This window comes from Asterias amurensis, chromosome 5 (assembly GCF_032118995.1).
Source record: "Asterias amurensis chromosome 5, ASM3211899v1".
NCBI lineage: Eukaryota > Metazoa > Echinodermata > Asteroidea > Forcipulatida > Asteriidae > Asterias > Asterias amurensis.
This window is the reverse complement of record NC_092652.1, coordinates 20,670,056-20,691,801: the sequence shown is the minus strand read 5'-3', so window position 1 is coordinate 20,691,801 and position 21,746 is coordinate 20,670,056. Positions and strand designations below refer to the sequence as shown.

Genomic DNA, 21,746 nt, shown 5'->3' with positions numbered 1-21,746 from the left:
AGTTATATTACCAAAAAGGATATCTCATTGAGGTAAATTAGATAACTATATTTCATACTGAATGAAAAAGTGGTGGCGCCATACGGAAACTTTTCAAAAAATTGTGAAATGTCGATGTCCAAAAACAAAGTTTTAGCAGACCATGACATGCTAACTACCGGCCCAAGCTAATATATTAATAATGGACTGAATACACCTGAGTCCTGATGTCTCCAGAGGAGAAACTTACCTTGTGTATTATTAAACAGTCTGGTATTAAAGCTGGAGATGGTGGATGCTGGGAGCTGGTGTAGGAGAAACGACCCTGGCCGCCGGATACGGATGACAAAAAACAGAGATACACCCACAACTAGGATAGACTGTCTGCTGCATGAGGGATGCTACGTGATGGATGCAGCTGCAGCACAGATGACAAACACTGTGCATCTCTCTCTTACGCGCTGCATCCATCCGTATCCATACCACGGTCACCGGTTACCGGTGTATACGGTAATAAGTATCCGAACAAAATGTAGTGCTGTTCCGAGTGAGGGCGCTGGTCCTTGTTTTGAGGTGTTTATTTTAGTCCTTGAAAAAGTCACCATTTGCCATGGCATCCGGTATCAGAAATAACTAAATTTGATTGTTATTTGATTAAACATGTACAAGTTTACAACAAGTTTCCATTTGAGCGGTGAAAATAAAATGGCAATGCATGGGGGAGAAATAATTAAAAAGACAAAAGGCCGCAAAAAATATAACTTCTCTTGTAATCAAAGCAGACAGTCAACTAAAGTGTATTGGACCGAATTCTCATGTTAAAAATAGAATATTCTATATCTAAAACAAATCTATGTAGCCCTATTTCTGTTTCATTATTAAGTTTCCTGAAATTACTTCTTGAATAATATGACGTGCAAATACCAACAAGATAAGCAAAAAGGGAGGTTTGCGGTAACACCATGTGAATATCTTTGCGGGTCTTCTGAAAAGAACCGGTGGTTTTCAGCCAACAGAAACAACTTACAGATTATAAGCAAGTATAACCCAAATAGAGATTACTACTCAAACAGAGATAGGCATATTCACATGGTATTATAGGCTTTACCGCAAACCTTTTATACCAATGCCACCGTGCAAAATCAGCCTGCTATAAGATAAGCAATTTGGGCGTGATGATGGCGAATGTTTTGGGTGTAGGCGCCTCGATCATTACAATTACTTTCCTACGTTATAAACATTATTGTGTCTCTCAATTACTGACTAATAAACAACAAAATAACCGTCGTGACTGTCTCATGATAATGTCAGTACATTATTATTTTTCATTTACCTGCCATTCATCCTTGTCAGTTTTTATTTGCGAAACATAGGCCTACAACCCGCTTCCGGTGATCCATTTCAGGAGTTGTCTTCTTTTACAGAATGAAGTTTTTTTGTGTTTTCTTCTATAGTGACGCCACAGGACGTCAAAGATAATTTCAGTCCAATAGACATGTTGTTGTTTTGCTGACATCATAACTTCCCATCAAAGAGAAGCGAATGTGTGTTTACATCATTTATGGCATCAATGCATTCACCTGGATGGATCAAGAAACTGATAAAGTGACAACTTATGGGATGCAACAGGAAAACATGAAAGCGGAAAGAGCGAGCGAGAAGATGGAAAGAGACAAATCCAATCTTCTATAGATATTACAATCACATTGAGAAAAAGGAGACATTTTATTTTAATGTATGTGCTAATTAAGTTCATGAGTGCAAATTGGATTCCTTCCCCTTAAAAAAACCAACATCTATGATTCTTGATCCCCCCTATAGAATATGGAATGGCCAACTTTAGGACATCAATGAATTTGTTATGACTCCCTGATGTCATTTTACATTTTGGAGAAATGGCTAAAGATTTATTGAAAAAGATGTTAGAGGATTCATTCTCAAGGGTTAGCGTGTAGCAGTGAAACTATCAGCTTTAATAATTAGTTTAAATAAAAATGTTTGGCTTGGCGTTTCTATCTAAGCACGGCCCAATTGCATAGCGCTGCTTAACGGCCGATTTTGTGCTTGCTGTGCGATTTCCATTTCATAGCGCTGCTAACCGTGAAAAGGCGTGCTTACTGCACGAAAACAATTTGACGTCACAATACAAACCCATGGTGAACGCGCATTATGACCGCCTTTTTTTTTTTTTTTTTGCTAACCTGTGAAATACGCTTGCACCTTAGCAATTTTTTTCTGCTTCAGTAAGCGCGAAAATTTGCTTACTGTTAAGCAGCGCTATGAAATTGGGCCCTGATTCTTTCCCGAGCTAGGGTCGAAAAGTCAGGCCAATATAACACTATACGTTGTAAATTTGTATACTTTTCGGTATCTTTATGACGACACCCATGCATCAATTTGGACACCCCGTCTTTGACAGTATAGGGAATAGAATACCGCGGTAGTTGTTTAGAGATCTTATTGTGATTATTACTCCCCTCATCATCAAATAAGAGCAACAATTTTGTTCAAATCAACTGGTTAAAACCTAACGATGCCACACCTCTGTTCTGCAGCTTGCAGTACCTTAGGAAGACCTGTATACCTCATTTGCAATATGGATTCCATACTTGTTTTTGGTCAAAACTAATAACCTTCCCAGATGTTGTCAAATTTGTTGACTGTTTTTGTTCGTTATTATGTATTCACACCGTGAAACCACAGAATTTGTTATTGATTAATAAACAAGCCTATAATAGAAAGTGTTTAAAGGCAGTGGACACTATTGGTAATTACTCAAAATAATTGTTAGCATTAAAACCTTTCTTGGTGACGAGGGGGAGAGGTCGATGGTATAAAACATTGTGAGAAACAGCTCCCTCTGAAGTGCCATAGTTTTCGAGCAAGAAGTAATTTTCCACGAATTTGATTTCGAGACCTCAGATTTAGAACTTGAGGTCTTGAAATCAGCCATCTAAATGCACACAACTTCGTGTGACAGGGGTGTTTTTTTCTTTCATTATTATCTCGCAAGTTCGATGACCGATTGAGCTCAAATTTTCACAGGTTTGTTATTTTATGCAAATGTTGAGATACACCAACTGTGAAGGCTAGTCTTTGACAATTACCAATATTGTCCACTGCCTTTAACTGAAGATTTTGAGACCTTGTGGTCATTAACTGCCTAAACGGTAATAGACTAAGTCAATCGACCTGTCTGTGTATAAAACTTGCTTTGCTAAAACTGGACGATTAATAATTAGTCAAAAACTTGTTTCATTGGCTGCAATAACGGTGGGTCATTGGGGTTGATTAAAGTCACCTGGAAGTGGTATTTTGTCAAAATAAAGCTTTTGTCACTAAAATATATGTTTTGATGAGTGGAATATGAATAAACAATTAACTAAAGTTTAACAAAAATTGTTTCCATGTTATTTTCAAATTTGAAAAAAAGCCCGACCCGAGAGGGCGCTGTTCGTGACGTCAATCGAGGCGCGATGAATCGCATGCAGTGCCAACACAACATAGTGACGCTTGGCGCAAGCTAAAAACATGCCCTCAAAGTTGAAACAATACCTGATTTTTTCACGTTAGGCAAATGCTCCTTTAGGTTCGTTACGTCTTTCAGGTACTTTCGACTTCCCCACTAGCTGGGAAAATTATTGGGATGGCGTCATGTTTTAGAAAAGAACTTTTCTCTTCATGTCAAAATGTGTAGTGTATTCCGGATTCTCGAAGCACGACAGCTCGAAGTGTTTGCTGCACAGCGCTGGAAAAGACGTCGGACCGGACAACTTGGCAAACTGACAACATCTTTAGTTGTTTTGCTGCATCCAGCAGCAATACACCTGGTCGACATTGCCGGAAAAATGCACGAAAAAAACTTTTTCAAAACGTACAAACTCACGACTAGGACTTGAATGTACTTGCAAGTACGTGTGCTCGATTTTCGATCGAGGCAAAGTCTGCCTTGATTGACGTCACAAAAGGGGTAGGCGGAGTCACCCCCAAACAACTTTATTTACATGTTTAAACATACAAAACGTTAAAAACAATTACTCAAAAAAATTATTTTATTGTTCAGGAACATATTATACTCTAATGTTTGAAGAAACAAAAATTATATTTCCAGGTGCCTTTAAGAAAATCCGTATTGATCCGTAATCCATATTTTTCGATTGTAATCCATATTTTTCGATTGGATCATTTGATATCCATTACATCTCAGTTGAATAGGCTGCCATTATGTTATGTAGCATAACGGTATTTTAGAGGCGCAGTGGACACTATTAATTTTGTTCTTAAAATAATTGTTCGCATTAAAAATTATTTGGACAAGCAATTGAGCTGATAATTGTAAGAGACGGCTTCATCTGATGAAGTAACGTAGTTTTTGCAAAAGAGTTAGTTTCTCACTCAAATAATAAAATACTTCGACATCTGAAAGCACACACAGTACTGCAACAACGGTGTTTTTCGTATTCATAATTCTCTTTCAACTTCGATTCCCAATTGAGCGCAAATTTTCACAGGTTTGAGAGTACTGGTCTTTGGTATAATTACCAAACATGTCCAGTGCCCTTAAACATATTCAGTTATAGGATAGCCCGCCAATATGAACTATAGCGATATCTTAAATATACTGACATTATTGATTAGTATTTTTTCTTTTCCAATGGGCTTCTTAATGACATCATGTGCAATGTAATGACAGTACCATTTATGCTACATATGGAATAGGGAGAACTCGCCCCCCAACAATTGATGTCCATAAGCCATTTTGAGATACCTTATTAGGTTTGGTAACATTTGTTTGTAACTACCTAAACCAAACAATGCACAGAGTCTACCATATTATCTCAAAAAAGGATAATGCCCCACCCACCTCCCTAGCCCCCGACAGGCCGCTATAAATCCCATTATAACACCCCTTGCAAGTATTCTGCCTGCTCATTGGTTTAGAGCGCGTCACATGACATGTCTTAGTTTTGCTAGACGACGGCCGTGTGATAGTGCGTCGGTTTGCCATGCGCTAGTCCGAAGACTAGCACATGGCGCCGTGCGCTAGTCCGACAGACTAGCACACGGCGTGCAGTACCCAGACGTCCGTTGCGTGTACGAGGATGATAAATTAATAGTCTGTAACCATTTCGGATTGCACGACACTACATGCAACACAGTATTAAAGTAAAAGTGTTTGCAATCTGTATTCGCGTCGTCCGTGGATTGTAGCATTCAGGTCTGTAACTTAATAATAATAGTACAGTATTTAGAAATGTTTGGGGTGTTATAAAACAAATATTGACTGCTTTTGCTCGTGCAGTGGTTAAAAACTATGACTCCCGAGGTGATCCCCGGAGCGTTCTATTTTCCCTCGGCTTCGCCTCGGGAAAATAGAGCGCTCCGGGGATTACCTCGGGAGTCATAGTTTTAACCATAGCACTCGAAGCAGTCAATATTTGTATATTATGAAATTTCAGACTAAACGGAGTGAAATGTTACTTTTCAATGTAGCATTCATACAGATGCACTAATCATTGTAAACAGCTATTTTCTATTTACACTGTACATAAGCCTCAGGCAATGCATTACTTTGGTTTACCTCCCAAATTAGACTATAAAGAATTAACAATAATAAAAAAAATAAAAAAAATGGAATTGGGCTTACCTGTAGTTTCATACATTGAGATTTTGTTTTAAAAAATGCAAACATTAAAGTTATAAATCGGGCAAAATTGTCCACAGAAGAAAAAAAGGTGTACCGCTTGTGTGCAACACCACCTTGCTTTTCGTCCTTGCTGTGCAATAACCATCCTACATGCAAAGTAGTTGAAGCAATTCTTTACCACCTATACGGTATTCCTTTAATTTCATATTGATGTGTGTAATTTTTGTAATTATTGTTTTAACATTAATTTGTTTGCAGTTATTAAAACCACCTAGTGATTCAGCGATTTTGATGAACATGAACATGATCATTTTTTGGCGTGACAGCTTGAACAATAATTACTTGTCAAACTAAAAACATCGAAAGAAAAAAACACAGTCATCACCTAAAGTGTGTATTATTTTTGTCAACTTGCTTGACTGCACAATATTTTTGTGTGAATATTAATTACACGGCGTACGTGTGGCAGCAAAAAGACAATGCCGACTATAGGGGTGTTGGGTTTCCAGTGGGCGGGACTGCACCTCATAAAGACCCCGATCTCGAGTTTGTCCCGGACAAAGTAGACCTTCGTTTGCCGAGCATCAGACGCGACTTCAACCCCGCGAAAGAACCCCTTGTAACGGCACGATGATGAATCGAAGTGGCATGCTGCTCGTCGTGGTGCTGGTCGTGTGGATGCATACTGCATCCGCTGGGTTGACCCGCAAGCAGGAAAAAGTCATTTTGGACCAGCACAATAAGTTCAGAAGCAAAGAAAAAGGAGCTTCCAATATGATGAAGTTGGTGAGTTGGTATCTCTCTTTTTTCACGGAAACTAAAGGTTCATGACAAGAGTTAACACGCCATAACTAATCCGTGAAAACTTCCTCGAAGTCTAGTTGAAAACAACGAGACTGTTTTTGTTTTGTCGTTTTTTTTTCGGTACGTGTTCGTACACTTTATGTTTTCCCCTTCGTTTCACAATAGGTTCTTGACAAAAGTTTAAACGCTATTAACAATATTTTGTGAAAACCTCCTTGAGTTTAGGCGATCCCGTTTAGTTTAAAACAACGAGAAATGGTTTTTGTTTTCTAGATATTTTGTTCTGCACGTGTTCGTACATTTTAGTTTTTTTCTTTTTTTTTACAAAAGATTCTTGACAAAAGTTGACACGCCATAAAACTAATCTGTGAAAACTTACTCGAGTTCAGGCGATCCCGTTTAGTTGGAAACAACGAGAAACGTGTTTTTTGTCAGGGATTTTTTTTCTGCACGTGTTCGTATATATATATATTTTTTTTTTTTTTTTTACAATCGAAATAAAGTGGTGGTGTTTACGATGCATTCAAAACAGAAGAAGATTGCCTTTGAAAGACGTACATATTTTTTTCTTGAGAAATTGGTGTTGTATGAATTATTTTTTCTTCGACAAACAGCGATGAGATTTCTTTGTCATCGGCAATCTGAGTCTCCCAGAAAATACCACAAAGACCATAACATAATGCAATTTCATCATTTAATTCGCGAACAAACTACGTCAAGATTATGGTTAGCACATTAAAATGCCAAACTTTACCATAATTTTTCGATAAACTTTTACTTAGCGTACACTAAATAGTCATCGCAAGGTTGTCATTGCTAATTGCGACGAGTAAATCTGTCGTAAAGTTTTAGTGAATGATAACTTTATCATAATTTTGCTATAAACTTTTACTTTGCGGACACTATAGTCATCGCAAGATTGTCATCGCTAATTGCGATGAGTAAATCTGTCGTAAAGTTTTAGTGAAATGGTTGATATAAAAAATCCATCGCTAAGTTGCGATTGATTTTGGATCATAGTGATGGGATGCAGCGTTTGCGATGATCAAAACGGTTTAGTGAAATCGGGCCCAGAGGCCGATTCCACAAAGCAATAAAGTTTCGAAGAATACAATTATCTTTGCAATATTTTAGTTGTTTGTTTCATTAATTCTTTCTTTGTAAATGGGTTTGTTTGTTTGGTTGTTGTTGTTGTTGTTTTTGTTTGTTTGTGTTTGTTTGTTTGGTTTGGGGGATGTTTATTTGTTCGTTTGTTGGGGTGTTGTGTTTGTTTGTTTTTAGGTTAATTGGTTGCTTGTTCTTTCTTACATTTGTTTTGTGTATTTGCCCGTTTAGGTGTGGAGCAAAGAGCTAGCCCGCAAGGCTCAGGGTTGGGCCGACCGCTGCATAATGGATCACAACCCGGAGAAGTCGTCCTCCAAATGGAGCTGGGTGGGTGAGAATATGGCCTTCGCCAGTTACCGCAATCCACTGGATATGGTGTCTATGTGGGAAGGGGAAAAGGCCATCTTTAATCATAAATCAAACCGGTGCAATCCAGACCCGAGTGACCCATTGCTCAGTTCCTGCGGACACTACACACAGGTATGTGATTTTTTTTAGGGTTGTTTAAAAAATTAGCACGCTTATGTATACAATTTATTAACACCCTATTTTGTCTCGACACCGAACATTTGTCCAATTGCATAAAGCTGTTAATGGCTAAGCTGAAAATACTGCTGGACAAATTTCTTTGTTAAGCAAAGTGGTTCACCAGCCAATGCTTAAGTGCTTTATGAAATTGGGCCCTGTTCTGTTATAAATTTTGTTTTAAAAGAAACTGTTAGGTACCTTTTGTACGACACAAAACACAAACGACCGCAGATTTACAATAAACGCACACGGTTTAAAGATGTTATAAAGCTTCCCTTAAAATGTTAGTCGATGAGGTGCTGTAGTTTTTGTTCCCGTCTCGTACGAAAGTTGTTTGAGCATGTGCAACGGAGTTACTCGACTCTCCTGAATATTGCTCCCGGTTTTTAGTTTTTTTTTCTGAGCGTCACGGCAGCCCTGAGCTGATTAATGATATTAATGGGAATTGAGCGAAATTAGGAATGTTGTTGGCCACTAAATGTTAAGCGCAGTGTACACGCTGTTGTAAAAACAATTCCTCTGTTAGAACTATACACTGTAAAAACAATGTTTAGAATTGAACACATCCATGAATTGAACACATTTTACCCACTTCGTTACATGGTAGGTCTATAACCTAAAACATGTTCATATTCTTGTGTGTTTTTGAATTCTATACATACCATTGTTAACAGGTGTCAATATGATAAGCATGTATATCATTTACAGTTGGTACAATAGTGTTATACTCAAACCACTTTACAGTGTAAAGCTATTATTAATTATCGCTAAACAAACAAATAAACTTTTTTGTCAGATGATATGGGGCGATACACAAGAAGTTGGCTGTGGCTTCAAGACGAATTGTCCCAACAGTGGAATGCCAAGCAGGCTCGTTTGCAACTACGGCGAGGGGTAAGCTGTTATAACGGATTCAAAGATAAAAACAAGTCTTATTTTCGCACGTATCTACTAACAAAGTACTCATTACAAGACGCGAAGTGAAAATTTATAATGTTGTTTTTCTAGAAAGATAGGTTATTGAAGTAATGAACTCTTAGACCCAATTGTGTAGCACTTTAAAAGAGTTTACAAGGTGCGACGGAGCAATAGTTAAAAACATTGCATTGATTGATCAGACACAACATGAACACTGCATTGTCAACTCATCCCACGCGTTATCCCAAAAGAGTGACCCCGGTCAAAATACTGATTTTATGGTTGATACGAATCCCCCTTTTCTTGCACAACTTCTTCTTTTCTTTTTGTTTCTTACCAGTTCCAGCTATACCGATAATATTTTCACAATTTGTTTTCATCCAGACCTATCATCTTCTATTTTTTCTAGGGGTAACTGGCGTGGAGAAAAGCCCTACAGCACCGGGAAAAAATGTAGCGACTGCCCACCACAGTTCAAAAAGTGCTCTGGCGGTTTGTGCAGCAAGTAGACGGTAAGCTATTCAAACTTTATTTCAAAATAATACCGATGTTTTAAATTGGTTGAAAGCAGTTTGTAAAGGTTTAAATTTGTGCGCAGCCCGTAAATTTTAGTCAAAACAAGTATTTCTTTCAGATGAGTTCCAAGTACTGCTGAGATATCTGCTGAGTGTAACTCGAGTATGAGTAGTTGTGCAGCCATAATGTGTATTTTTTATGAGCTAGGTCTGGGCACATATTTTTTGATGACAGTTTTTTTTACTTTTGCCCTTCCCTGGACGGCCTTTGCTTGTTTTATTGTTTTGCTTGTCCGAAGAATTAAAATAAATAAATAAATAAAAATACCATAGAAGAGTACAGTGTCTGAGTAGCGAGAGTTCAGATATCTGAGTACCATGCAGGGCCAAATTTCATAGAGCTGCTAAGCACAACAAATTGCGTAGCATAAAATTTCTTCCTTGATAAAAACAGAATTACCAACCAAATTTCTATTTGTTGCCTATTGCTTGTTACTAGTATTCAGCTGTTGTTTGCTTATCCTGAAAATCAATTGGAAATTTGGTTGGTAATCCTGTTTTTATCAAAGCAAAACATGTCATGCTATAAGCAAATTGTTGTGCTTATAGCGGCTCTTTGAAATTGGGCCCAGATCAAACAGCCAAGTACCACTGATCTCCATGTTGGAGTGCGATGATGATATAGTGCTTCATAAAACAAAATTTTAAAATGAGGCATAACACTTTTGTTTCACAAAATGTGTGTGGTTTAAGGTGCCAAAAAAAGGCCTCAGGCCAAAAGTTTTGAGTAAAACAAATTGCCTCTTTCAACAAAAACTAACTTACATCAGAGTAACCCGTTTCTCGCAATGTTGTATATTATAAAACATCTTACAAATATTCGGCCTTTTCATTGGTTTAGAGCGCGTCACATGGTATGTCTTAGTTTTAGTAGACGGCAGCCGTGTGATAGTGCATTGTTTGCCGTTTGATAGTGAATCGTTTGCCGTGTGATAGTCCGACGACTACCACACGGCGTGCAGTACCCAGACGTCTTTTTACCCACCTTGGACGCAACTAGTTGTGCATCTGTGTATCTGAAGCGCTCGTACGAACGTTACGTGTGCGAAGATGATAAATAGTCTGTTGGGGTGTTATAAAACAAATATTGACTGCTTTATCTCGTGCCATGGTTAAAACTACGACTCTCTCGGTGATCCCCGGACCGTTCCATTTTCCCTCGGCTGCGCCACGGGAAAATAAAACACTCCGGAGACCACCTCGAAGCAGTCAATATTTGTATACTATCAACATCTCTCCATTGCTCGTTACCAAGTAAGTTTGAATGCTAACAATGATTTTTGAGTAATTACCAAAAGTGTCCAGTGCCTTTAAGATGCCTGCCACTGATGGCCACCTGCCAATTACAACATTTGTTCATGGACACCAGAGCTGCCAATTTACGCGTCCAGTAAAAACAAAAACAAGGTCTTGTATCAGAGACAACTAATTGGATAGGAGACATTATTATTTCGAATCTAAAAAACGTATTGGCGCGGTGTACGATTTCCAGATCCTGTTACAAACAAAACTATGAAACCTCACACCAGATGTCATAATCCGAAAGAAAAAAATATATATATACAGAGCGTTGTTGTTGATTTTCGTTGCTATAATTGTGATATGATATGATATCATCCGGGTGTTTGTTTTTTCTTAGTTTTACATGTTCAGAAACTCTACTCTAACTGACATTGTCAGCCAATTATTTGTTGTTTTTATGTAATTATAGAAACTCTTAAGTTTACAGAACCAAACACACTACTACACCAGCCGGTTTGATAAGGACAACAATGACAAAAGGTCATGTTTAATAGATGAAACAAAGAAAAAAATAAGTAATTGAAAGTTATATATATAAAGAAATATATAATGATTGCATATTCGAAGTATGCCCATCTCCTTCTCAATATACGGCCTTTTCTTGACAAAACAGCATAACTACAAAGTTGTGGTGTACTTATATAACATCATTTCTGGGTACATTGTAGGCGGTTTTTTTTCTTTCTTTTTTCAAAGTTCCAAACTGCATACAAGACCTATAATATGGATGAGAATTTCTCGGCTTCTTTTGACATCACTTTCATCCCGTTTTATTGCAAACTTTCTTTCTGAAGGCCTACTTGCTTTGTATTTTTTTTCGAGTTGGGCTGCTTTGCAACGGACGGGCCGTATGTGTGTTGAATGGGTTTTGTTTTCATCTTCTAAACAGCAACGTGGGGCAGAGTTGGGGAAGGGGGGGGGGGCTTTCTTGTGAAAAAGGGATACATGACCCAATGGTTGACGGACATTGACTGATTAAAATAAATAAAAATCTGTTTGTATTATTGTCATTCTTCTCTTTTTTGACCCCAGCTCGACGGGCATTTAGAGTATGCATCGTTCGTTGTTGCGGCGATTAATACAAGAACGCACAAACACGTCTAGGAACACCGAGGGAATATCGGGACAGGGAGGCATTGGAGTCACCAGACTATGATCAGCACAATTTGTTTTCTTAACAGTCGAGTTTGGGAGCCTTATATTAAGGACAAGGCTAATAAATAAACCCCCATTTAAACCCTAAGAGTAAACCCCGATCGGGATTTCTCGGATGTCTGTCACGTCGATCTGCATCCCCCCCCCCTCATTCTCGTTGCCCAAGTTAAAACTTCTGTGTTCGCTGCAACAAGGACGTCTCTATTCGGTTATAGCCATAAAACAAGAACATCTCTATTAAGTTAAAGCCTGTAGTGCATAATGATATCCCGATCATAACCAGAGCTTGTCAGTGGGAGACTTCGGACCCCAAGGTGGCATCAGACACCGGGGCCCAATTTCATAGAGCTGCTAAGCACAACAATTTGCTTAGCATGAAATTTCTTCCTTGACAAAAACAGGATTGCCAATTCCAAATTTCCATCTGTTGCATATTGCTTGTAACTGCTTATTCCTGAAAATCACGTGGAAATTTGGTTGGTAATCCTATTTTTATCAAGGCAAAAATTTCATGCTAAGCAAATTTTTGTGCTAAGCAGCTCTAAGAAATTGGGCTCCGGTTAAGTCAATTTGTTAACACAGTTCGGAGCATGCGCACATCTCGAAATCATTCGATTTCTCTTACTCTCAGTGAATTCATTGGCTCGGTAAGATTTTTAAAGAGCTACACGCAATCAAGCATTACATCCTGGACCAAAATTAGAAAAAGAAACAAATAGTTTAAAAACTAATTTTAATCAACGTTATCAATTCCTTGATACCTCGTAAAGTCATTTTCCATGTTACTCTGCCAGTAGTCATATTTTCACTTGACCTCAAAAGTAAAATTTTGAGAAAAAATTGCTATTGTTTAGAACAGCCTGAATGTTTTTAGCAAAAATAGTAAACATAGAGTATTACAATTCACTAGTAATACATTAGTATGTAAATTAAAATTATTTATACTCTAATTTTAAAATTATAATTAACTTTAGTCTGTGGCGTTCAGTGAAGGAGATTTGTAATATAGTGCGCCCCTAGAGTTTGCCGTGTTTTGGATGGATTAATTTGATATACAACACCCTCTTCGTAATGATACGTTATCATGAAAAGTCTTTAGCAGAAAAGTATTGCTTGACTAATTGCTGCTCTGGAAACGTTAGCAGGAAAGGGGTGGTTGAAACAAAAACTCATGTATGGTATTTGGGCTAGTATCTTTTTACCTTGTAAAGCAAAAGTTGTTGGTGTTTAGGTTATGTTTATACTAAACTGGATCTCTGTTATAGTTTATACATTAATAGTTGTTACTTAATTCATTACTGTTGTGTACGATAATAATATCAAACACTAGCTGTTTCGCTTATTTCTCGTAATTTGTTATACCAGTAAACCTCTAGTTGAAGGCCTCGAAAGCAGTCAATAATAAACGTTTCATGGTGTTATGAATTCTCTGTATAATACTGTAATTTCATAAATCCTCAGGAAATTACGTTTAGCATTGTAACAACTCTTTACACGCACTTACATTTTTTCGTTATTTGGGGGAAAGATAATTTTGATTACGGGAGTTTTTGTGATTTCATTTACTTTTCTAATATTGCTGTCCTTTTCACCAAACAAATAAAAATCGTTAAGTTGAAGGCGTTACCCTTATTATTGACAATGTTACTTACCAAAAAAGCAAGGGCTGCTGGTTGTAGTGCTTGACCCGTTAACATTCTAACCTTTCTACTCGGATTCTCTACCACTATGTTGTTACCAGGCGAGACACATGACGGACGAACGAAAGGAAAGAAGTTGGCCCATAAATTTTGGTCCAGAGGTTTTATTAATGAACTATTTATTGTACATGAGTGACAACTTGAAAAATGGAAGGTGTAGGAAGTGTTAACGGCATCACGCCAAAGAACCAACTACCCTGACCAACAGCATACAGCTGTATGTTATTGAATTGGTTACGTAACCCGTAAACGAGTTAGAGTCCAGCTGGACAGTCTACCTGCAGAACACTCGATTTAATAAGTCTCCATTGTTATTTATCTGAGCGACTAGGCGTGATTTTTTCATGCGTGACCTCGGTTTGAATACTAATTAGTCAAAAGGGCTTCTGGAATTCAGTCTTTTTCGGCCTTTTCTGAAAAGTCTCAACCAAGTACCAGTAAATTGAAACAAAGAGCATATCTGTCGTTATGTATTAAAAAAAATACAATACAACAGTAAAACAATGTCAGATTACCATTTTCCCTCAATGTTTGGTTGTTTACGAATGAAGGGCTTAGGCTAAGGCTATGGCTACGTGTTTGCTTAGCCAGTCCTTAAACGCATATTCCGCCTTTTAATGAAGAGGCAACAACAATATTTCTGTATGGTTGGAGACTTCTTTTCAAAAAATAAAATTGGAAAAAAATGGTCACAATAAAAATCTCTTTCATTTTCTGATTTGTAAGTATTCATTTTCCAATTTTTTGGTCATATTTAATGCTCTTTGTAAACGGGAAATATTGCTTGCTTTTGAGAGTTTTAGATTGATGTCAAATTTGTTTAAATGTTGAATGAGTTCATTTCTATTTAACAGTTTATCTATTAAAATTAAAATGTGGTGTTATAAAAAATTCTTTGGGTGCATTTATATATGTTGTTTTGAAAAAACTGTCGATCAGACTAACTTGAGACTACCCCCGCCCCGCGCCACCCACCTCCAAAATGCTCATGTATTTCACTGATTACAAAAAGGCTTGTATTTGAGCTTTATATGTAAGCCTACCTATACTCTTCGACTCATATTTGCTATTTAATTGCTGCTCTCATGTCACTTTAGAGACGTCATTTTAGAGTCTAGAATATTTAATTGGTAAAAGCTTTTTTGAATGAGTGAAAGTTGTATTCGGAGTTTTAATTTGAACTTCAAACAGATACTATATCTGAAACAAAACACTTTCGATCCAACTAAAATGTTGAACTAGGAAACCAAAAGCAAGTACATATTAATCTGCCACTTTTCAAGCATCGATTTTTTAAATTATTTTATACATGTATAATGTTTGTCTTCATGTTGGAAACTTAATACAATATATGTAATGTTGATACATCACGATAATCATTCTACACAACTTTTTAATAGCTTCCGCAGTGTTCATTTTACCGACTTTCTGTTTTTGCTGAAAACACAGCGTAAGGCTTTAATTGAATCTGACAATGAATTGTCACCCGGCGAGTATTTGTTTTCATATCAAGCTCATGGTCACATCAAGTTCTATGTCTTGAGTCTAATTGCTTTGGACAAGACGAGTCAGTGACAAGGCTGTTAAAATCGAGACGCCGTCCCAAGGTTACTCCCGAAAGATCGATGATAAAACTGGGTTAAAATGTTACAGTTTTAGATCACTGTATTCCTAGCACAGCTATCTTCGTCATCTATTATGGTAACTAATAAAAGGTGGATTGCTTGGCGCAATTTCATAGAGCTGCATGAGGGCAGTGGACACTATTGGTAATGACTTAAAATAATTATTAGCATAAAAACCTTACTTGGTAACGAGTATAAATGGGGAGCTGTTGATAGTATAAAACATTGTGAGAAAAGGCTCCCTCTGAAGTAACGATGTTTTCGAGAAAGAAGTAATTTTCCACGAATTTGATTCCGAGACCTCAGATTTAGAATTTGAAGTCTCGAAATCAAGCATCTGAATATCACACAACTTCGTGTGACAAGAGTGTTTCTTCTTGCATTATTATCTCGCTATTATCTCGGTTACCGATTGAGCTCAAATTTTTACAGGTTTGTTTTGTCATGCATATGATGAGATACACCAAGTTTGACATGTTTCCAATTGTGTCCACTGTCTTTAAACACAACAAATAGCTAACAACAAAAGTATGCCTATTAGAATAAGGTTAACAGAAACTACCATAATATACAATTTGTGACTGGTGTTCTGCCCGATTCTGCTTAGCAGGCAATTGTTGAGAAACTATGGGCCCGGCTCATTGAGACGGTATGCCTGTTTCTTGCATTTAGAAACTGCGCAAATTTCGCGCGTAATCGGGCGTTTTTGGCGGGAACCTCTACAGCTCAAAAACACACACAATGTTTTAATGCTTTCTTATAATGAATCCACAGTGTGGTCACAGCAATTCTAGAAAACCAACTCTGTGATCCAAGTGTGCCAACACGGCGGTTTTGGTACTAGACCAGGGCCCAATTTCATGGCTCTGCTTACCGCCGAATTCTGCGCTTACGATCGCGATTCCCCGCTTACGTGCAAGCGCCGAATTTCTGCACTAGCCTTGTAAGCGTAGAATGCCTATAGTAACGTGAAGTACGCACGCGCAGAAGCCCAAATTCACCGCTAACCCGTGCAATACGCTTGCCGTAAGCACAGAATTCCCTGCTTCCGTAAGCGCCGATTCTGTGCTTACGGTAAGCAGAGCCATGAAATTGGGCCCCGATTGTGATCTGCTACACACAGTGTCCACAATGGGCCAATACAAGTCACAGGGTTATTTTCTTCAAAGTGTGCCCGCTGTGGTACAATTTCCAATTTAACATGTTGTCAATTTTCTATAGAACTTCCTTAACGGGGCCACTGTTCCTATTGACATGCACTCCCAAAGTGGTCCAAAAAGTTCGTAATACGTGATAATTGCATGGCCTCTATTAGTCACCATAAACTTTGTGATTAACTTATAAATAGTGAACTTTTCTTGAACTCTGCAGTGTTTAAATTAATAAGCACAAGAAATGCACAATCTATATCGAGTGTCTCTTAGGACGTAAACATTAAGCATCGAGGGAATATTTTGTTAGACACAAATATTTCGAAACTAAGACATGTGCTGAGTGACTGTCTTTGTTTAATCAAATAAATGCCAGTTACGGTCACAAAATTTCCGAACTATTTATGCTTACAAGGACATGGGTGTAGCCATCAACTAAGATTACACAACAATGTATACTGAAAACACGATACTAGGTTATATTTAATTATGTTATAAATAGTTAGTGTGATGCAGCTTTAATTTCACAAAATAACTAACCGTTAGAAAATTAACCTTCATTTATTTCCTTTATCAATAACCTTTGCATTAACATCGTCCGGTCGCCATCTTAGAGGTAATACTATGACCCTTTTCGAAACTACTGCTTTGGATTCGGCTTCAGGCTTTGTTCTCTTGTCTGAAGCCCTGAGCTTGTACGCAAAGCAATCGAAATTGTCAAAACGACCGCGGGGCCAGCCTGCTGGAGCAAAAGCCGTGCTTTTGAAAGAGCCTATGATGAAACGCGCGGCACTATGGCATATGAACAATATTCTCTAACCTTCACGCAGAAGGACGCCTGACTCAAATGACGTCATGTTTGTAAAGTATTCTTCAACAATATGAAAAATCTTACAGGACACTTACATTAAAAAAAATAATATTAATTACGCTTTGCTGGGACCCGTACAATAGCACGAAAATACATGTGGTACAACGTTATATCCTCTTATATGCAGTTAGACTAATGTGATCGGCTTAATTTTGATTAACTCAGAAACACTCTCTGGGGTGCTCCACCTATACAAAAACTGGCTAAGCACGATCAAGGTACTATTAATAGTCAAGTTTATGAGGCATTGGACAAACAGATAGATAACAAAATATCATTACCATATGCACCTAGTAATCTATTAACTAGTTGAAGCAGTTGATGTTATATATATTAAGAATAATATTAAAAGAATCCACCCTCTTTAAAATGGACTCGTCTAGCAATGATGTAGTGCGTGTACACAAACAGGAGTAAATGTGTATTCGAATTGAATTGAATTGATTAGTACAGCAATACCTATTTTGAGTATTAGGCAGCCGCCCTTTCACGTCATTGGGTTTTGGCACCGACAAAAGAGGGCGCTGTTTATTATTTTGTAATGAACATGTTTGAGGAAATTGTTTTTCAAATTCCTACGTAGACTCACAGGTGCGTTCACACAGGCCCCGATAACGATAAAAATGCACGCCCTCGATTGGTTGAATGAGCGTGTGTGTTTTCAGCGTGGAGCAGTTTAAAGATGCTATGTCAGATTTTTGGCCGATTTGACCCAACAATTTTGATTTAAAATTCAATAGGTTTTTTGATGGGGGTCGAGAAAGTTACAAGCTTTCATTTGAACCCTTGCTTGAAATAGTCCGCCATTTTTTTTTTTTTTTTTGAAGCAGTGAAATAAAGTGCTCAAATTAGTTTTTGTCGGGATCCCGACAATATATCACGTGACCAATTATTATAAGTTTTAAAAGAAACGTTTTAAATTTTTGTCATGGTTCCTGACCACTAACAGTAAAAGTTTAACCCTTTTTTCGTTGGAGCGGGTGGTACTCTTTGAAATACCATTCACTAAAAAAAATTGTTGTTTAATGTTTTGGGCCAAAAATCTGACACAACATCTTAAACCAATCGAGGGCGAGCATTTTTATCTTTCTTGTTTTCGTTTTCGCTATCAGATGAAAACCCATTGTTACTGTATTAAATTGTTTTAGAATTGGTGATTGCATGTTTCAAGTGATTTTTTACTCAATTTGCAAATCACAAGAATAACAAAAACATGGGTATCACCACATACAACAACTAGTAGTAGTGCTTTAAACAGAGTTTTGGGGTGTATTTAAATTTCCTTCTATTACATATTTCTAAATACCTCACAATGACGTGCTCTGAGTCTGTGTGAACAGAATCGGCTTTGTGTAATTTACAATATTTCCCTTAACAGTACTTAAAGCCATTATACACTTTCGGTACAGAAAAAAGTTCACAGATTTGCAAATAATTTACAGGGTTTACAGAAGGTAATGGTGAAAGACTAATCTTGAAATATTATCCCATGAAATGCTTTACTTTTTGAAAGACATTAAAACAATATCAATTCTCGATAGCGACACATGTCATGACACGGCGAAACGTGCGGAAACAAGGGTGGGTTTTCCCGTTATTTTCTCCCGACTCCGAGGACCGATTGAGCCTAAATTTCCACAGGTTTGTTATTTTATATATAAGTTGTGATACACGAAGTGTGGGACTTGGAAAATACTGTTTACCGAAAGTGTATAATGGCTTTGAGACGAATTGCCAGTATTACCATAATGATTTGCATTGTGACATCAAACTTTGCTTAGCAATAAAGATCGATTTGCAGTTATGATCAACCTTCGCTCTCAATGAGATCGAGCACTGACCTCATTGTATCATAGTGTTTAGAAGTTTGGAATTCGAAAATATTAACCTGTATTTGTTTTTTCTCTCTCACCACGATCGAACATTAGTCTTAATTTCTATCAGCTATAAAATCTCAACGATGATAGTTTTACAAATTCATCTTTAAGTTCTCAGGAACGGGACTGTTTAATGGGTAGAGTGAGATATAAAAAAATTAAAAAAAAATTTGGTTGACATGAAACTGTTTTTTCTCTACCATGGTGATTGCAAGTTTATAATTTTCAAAAAAAAAAAAAACGAATCATGGCAAATATTGTTCAGATAAATGAATTAGATTATATGTGCTGTATATAATAAATAATGACGTTACTCTTTTAAGAACAGCGGTAGCAAAACTGTCTTAAGTCGGTCTCAGGTCGACCTACGATTTTCTTGCGCCCGCATTGAACCGTCAGCAGCGCCTCTAGACAATTATGCTCAGGTCACAACCACTGTTGATCTTGTAGCGGCGGGTACGGACAAGGTCGGCCCATCGGTAGACTCCTCTCCAGGACGCACTCGGTTTCGACCAAATCGGCTCCGTACAAGTTGCTTGAGCTGTGTACGGAAGTGCTCGTACTTGAAGCAATAAACGACTGGATTCACGCTCATGTTGCACATGACCAGTGCAGTAAATGCATCCGACGCGTACTTAACTGAGAATGTTTTCTGGTCAGTTACGATGACGCCAATTGCTAAGAGTAAACGCAACGTCTCCACCGGCGTCCAACAAATGAAGAACATGCAACCAGCGATCAGCATCGTCATGATGACGTTTCTCTTAGCCTTACTGAAGACACCATCTTGCTGATTGGCGTTAGCATTGTCAAGTTTGTGTCGAAGAACGAGGAGTATTTTAATGTACGAAAATGACATTAGGATCACGGGAATGATATATTCGCAAATGATTATCACGTAAGGGATCATAGCTACCACAAAGTTACGACTTATGGCATAGATGATAATGCAACGATTCCACTTGACTGTGTATAAAAAAACAAATGTCAGCGCATATATGAAACCAATGATCCAAGCAGCACACATTGAAATTTTGATCTTGAAGAGTGAGCAGTAGTTGCGGTGTTTGACCGGATAGCACGTGGCAAGAAAACGCTCCAGCGATATCACTACCAGATTGTACGTGGATACTGAACTCAAACCCCAAACAAAAAAGTCTGAGTAAATGAACCTACAGAGAAATACACCGAAGATATTTCCCTCCAAATTCTCCAGAAGCGAAGTTTGTTTGATTCCAGTCATGAGGAGAAACACCAAACCAGAGACGAAGTCGATGATGGATTGGTGACGGATAAGTCGGTTACTAAAGGATTTGAAGTGTTTACGTCTGACCGTCATGACAAAAATCACCAAACCGTTTCCGAAGATTGCCGAGCATGCGATGGCAACGTTGAATGCAGTTGCCAATCCGCCACTTGATGCCATTGCAAAGTGAACCGAAAAAGAAAAACGTAGAAAGAAAAAAAAAACACTTTGGTTTTGGAGTCTGGTATTACACGTCCAAATTTAACGATCATTTATTTTGTCGAGTTATACCGTGAAATCCTGCTGGTAATGATCTTCAATTAAAATGAAAACGCAATTACTTAGTTTGCAGTGAAATCAAAGCCCAACTTCGATGTGAAATCTGACAAAATGTCGCTTCTACACGGAAGACCTCCGGTGTTGCTGTCTTCTTCCTTCCATCAAGTGCAGTACTACTGAGGCAGAAAGCCAAAACGAAGCAGCCGGAGTGATCGAAAGTGTTTTTTTTTAACAACTGCTTTCAGCAGCAAGGTGACCAATAAACGTGCCGCACTGAAGATAAGGACCAATGAATAATTATAGGTGCGTTTGAAAACGAATTGTCATTGTTTTTTTCTTTAATGAAGACGTCATACACAACAAGAAATTCAATAAAGGTTTGACCCTTAATTGCTTTTTTACTTTTTGAGGTGTGAAGAGTGATTTAATTTGAGCGAACAAACTGCTTGGAAATCAACTGACGAACGCGGTTGGTGTGAAAAACTACAATCAGTAGTACGCGTGCCCCGTTTTAGATTGAATTCGCTGATTTATTGATTGATTTATACACCTCTGTACGTGTGGCAGTATTCGAGATGAATTGGACCAACAATATTAAATACGGCAGCGGGTGAATAAATCGTACTTTTCAGAGCAAAATTCATACAAAAGTGATCTATTTATAATCGATTAAACTTTATACATTTTCCTTTTTTCTTTAATAACAGGTTTTCCCGGCCAATTTCAGCAAAAAAATCATTCAATTTCATTAACATGCATTCAAATTCAAGCATTCCCCCTTATCCTCTCAAACTATGGGCTTCTTTTTAGCTCTTAATGCATTCAATTTCGTTTTTCGTGCACACATGATTGCATTTTTTCAGATTCACTTCAGTCATTCTATTTCATTTATAGGTATTACACTTTACACTTTGACCATTCCTAAGTTGAATTTCTACTACCTATTTTACAATTGATGCATTCAAATTAAGACTCACCAAAGCGA

At 37.7% G+C, this 21,746-nt stretch overlaps 3 protein-coding genes across 3 annotated transcripts in view; 1 reads left to right on the top strand and 2 right to left on the bottom strand.

Moving 5' to 3' along the window:
• Positions 1–398, bottom strand: part of LOC139937302 (monoacylglycerol lipase ABHD2-like) — a 33,212-nt gene extending 32,814 nt beyond the window's left edge. The window contains exon 1 of the mRNA XM_071932405.1: positions 230–398. The gene's annotated coding sequence lies outside the window, so the exon portion shown is untranslated. The remainder of the gene's footprint in view (positions 1–229) is intronic.
• Positions 399–6,194: 5,796 nt separating this feature from the next.
• Positions 6,195–15,237, top strand: LOC139937301 (peptidase inhibitor R3HDML-like). The gene is made up of 5 exons (XM_071932404.1): positions 6,195–6,412; positions 7,766–8,014; positions 8,859–8,956; positions 9,390–9,492; positions 11,890–15,237. The coding sequence occupies exons 1-4, from the start codon at positions 6,257–6,259 to the stop codon at positions 9,487–9,489; spliced, it is 603 nt and encodes a 200-aa protein (XP_071788505.1). The 5' UTR covers positions 6,195–6,256; the 3' UTR covers positions 9,490–9,492; positions 11,890–15,237.
• Positions 15,238–19,657: 4,420 nt separating this feature from the next.
• LOC139937312 (galanin receptor 2b-like) lies at positions 19,658–20,662 on the bottom strand. Its single transcript, XM_071932416.1, has one exon. It carries the CDS (start codon positions 20,660–20,662, stop codon positions 19,658–19,660), a length of 1,005 nt encoding a protein of 334 aa, XP_071788517.1.
• Between the last annotated feature and the right edge of the window lie 1,084 nt (positions 20,663–21,746).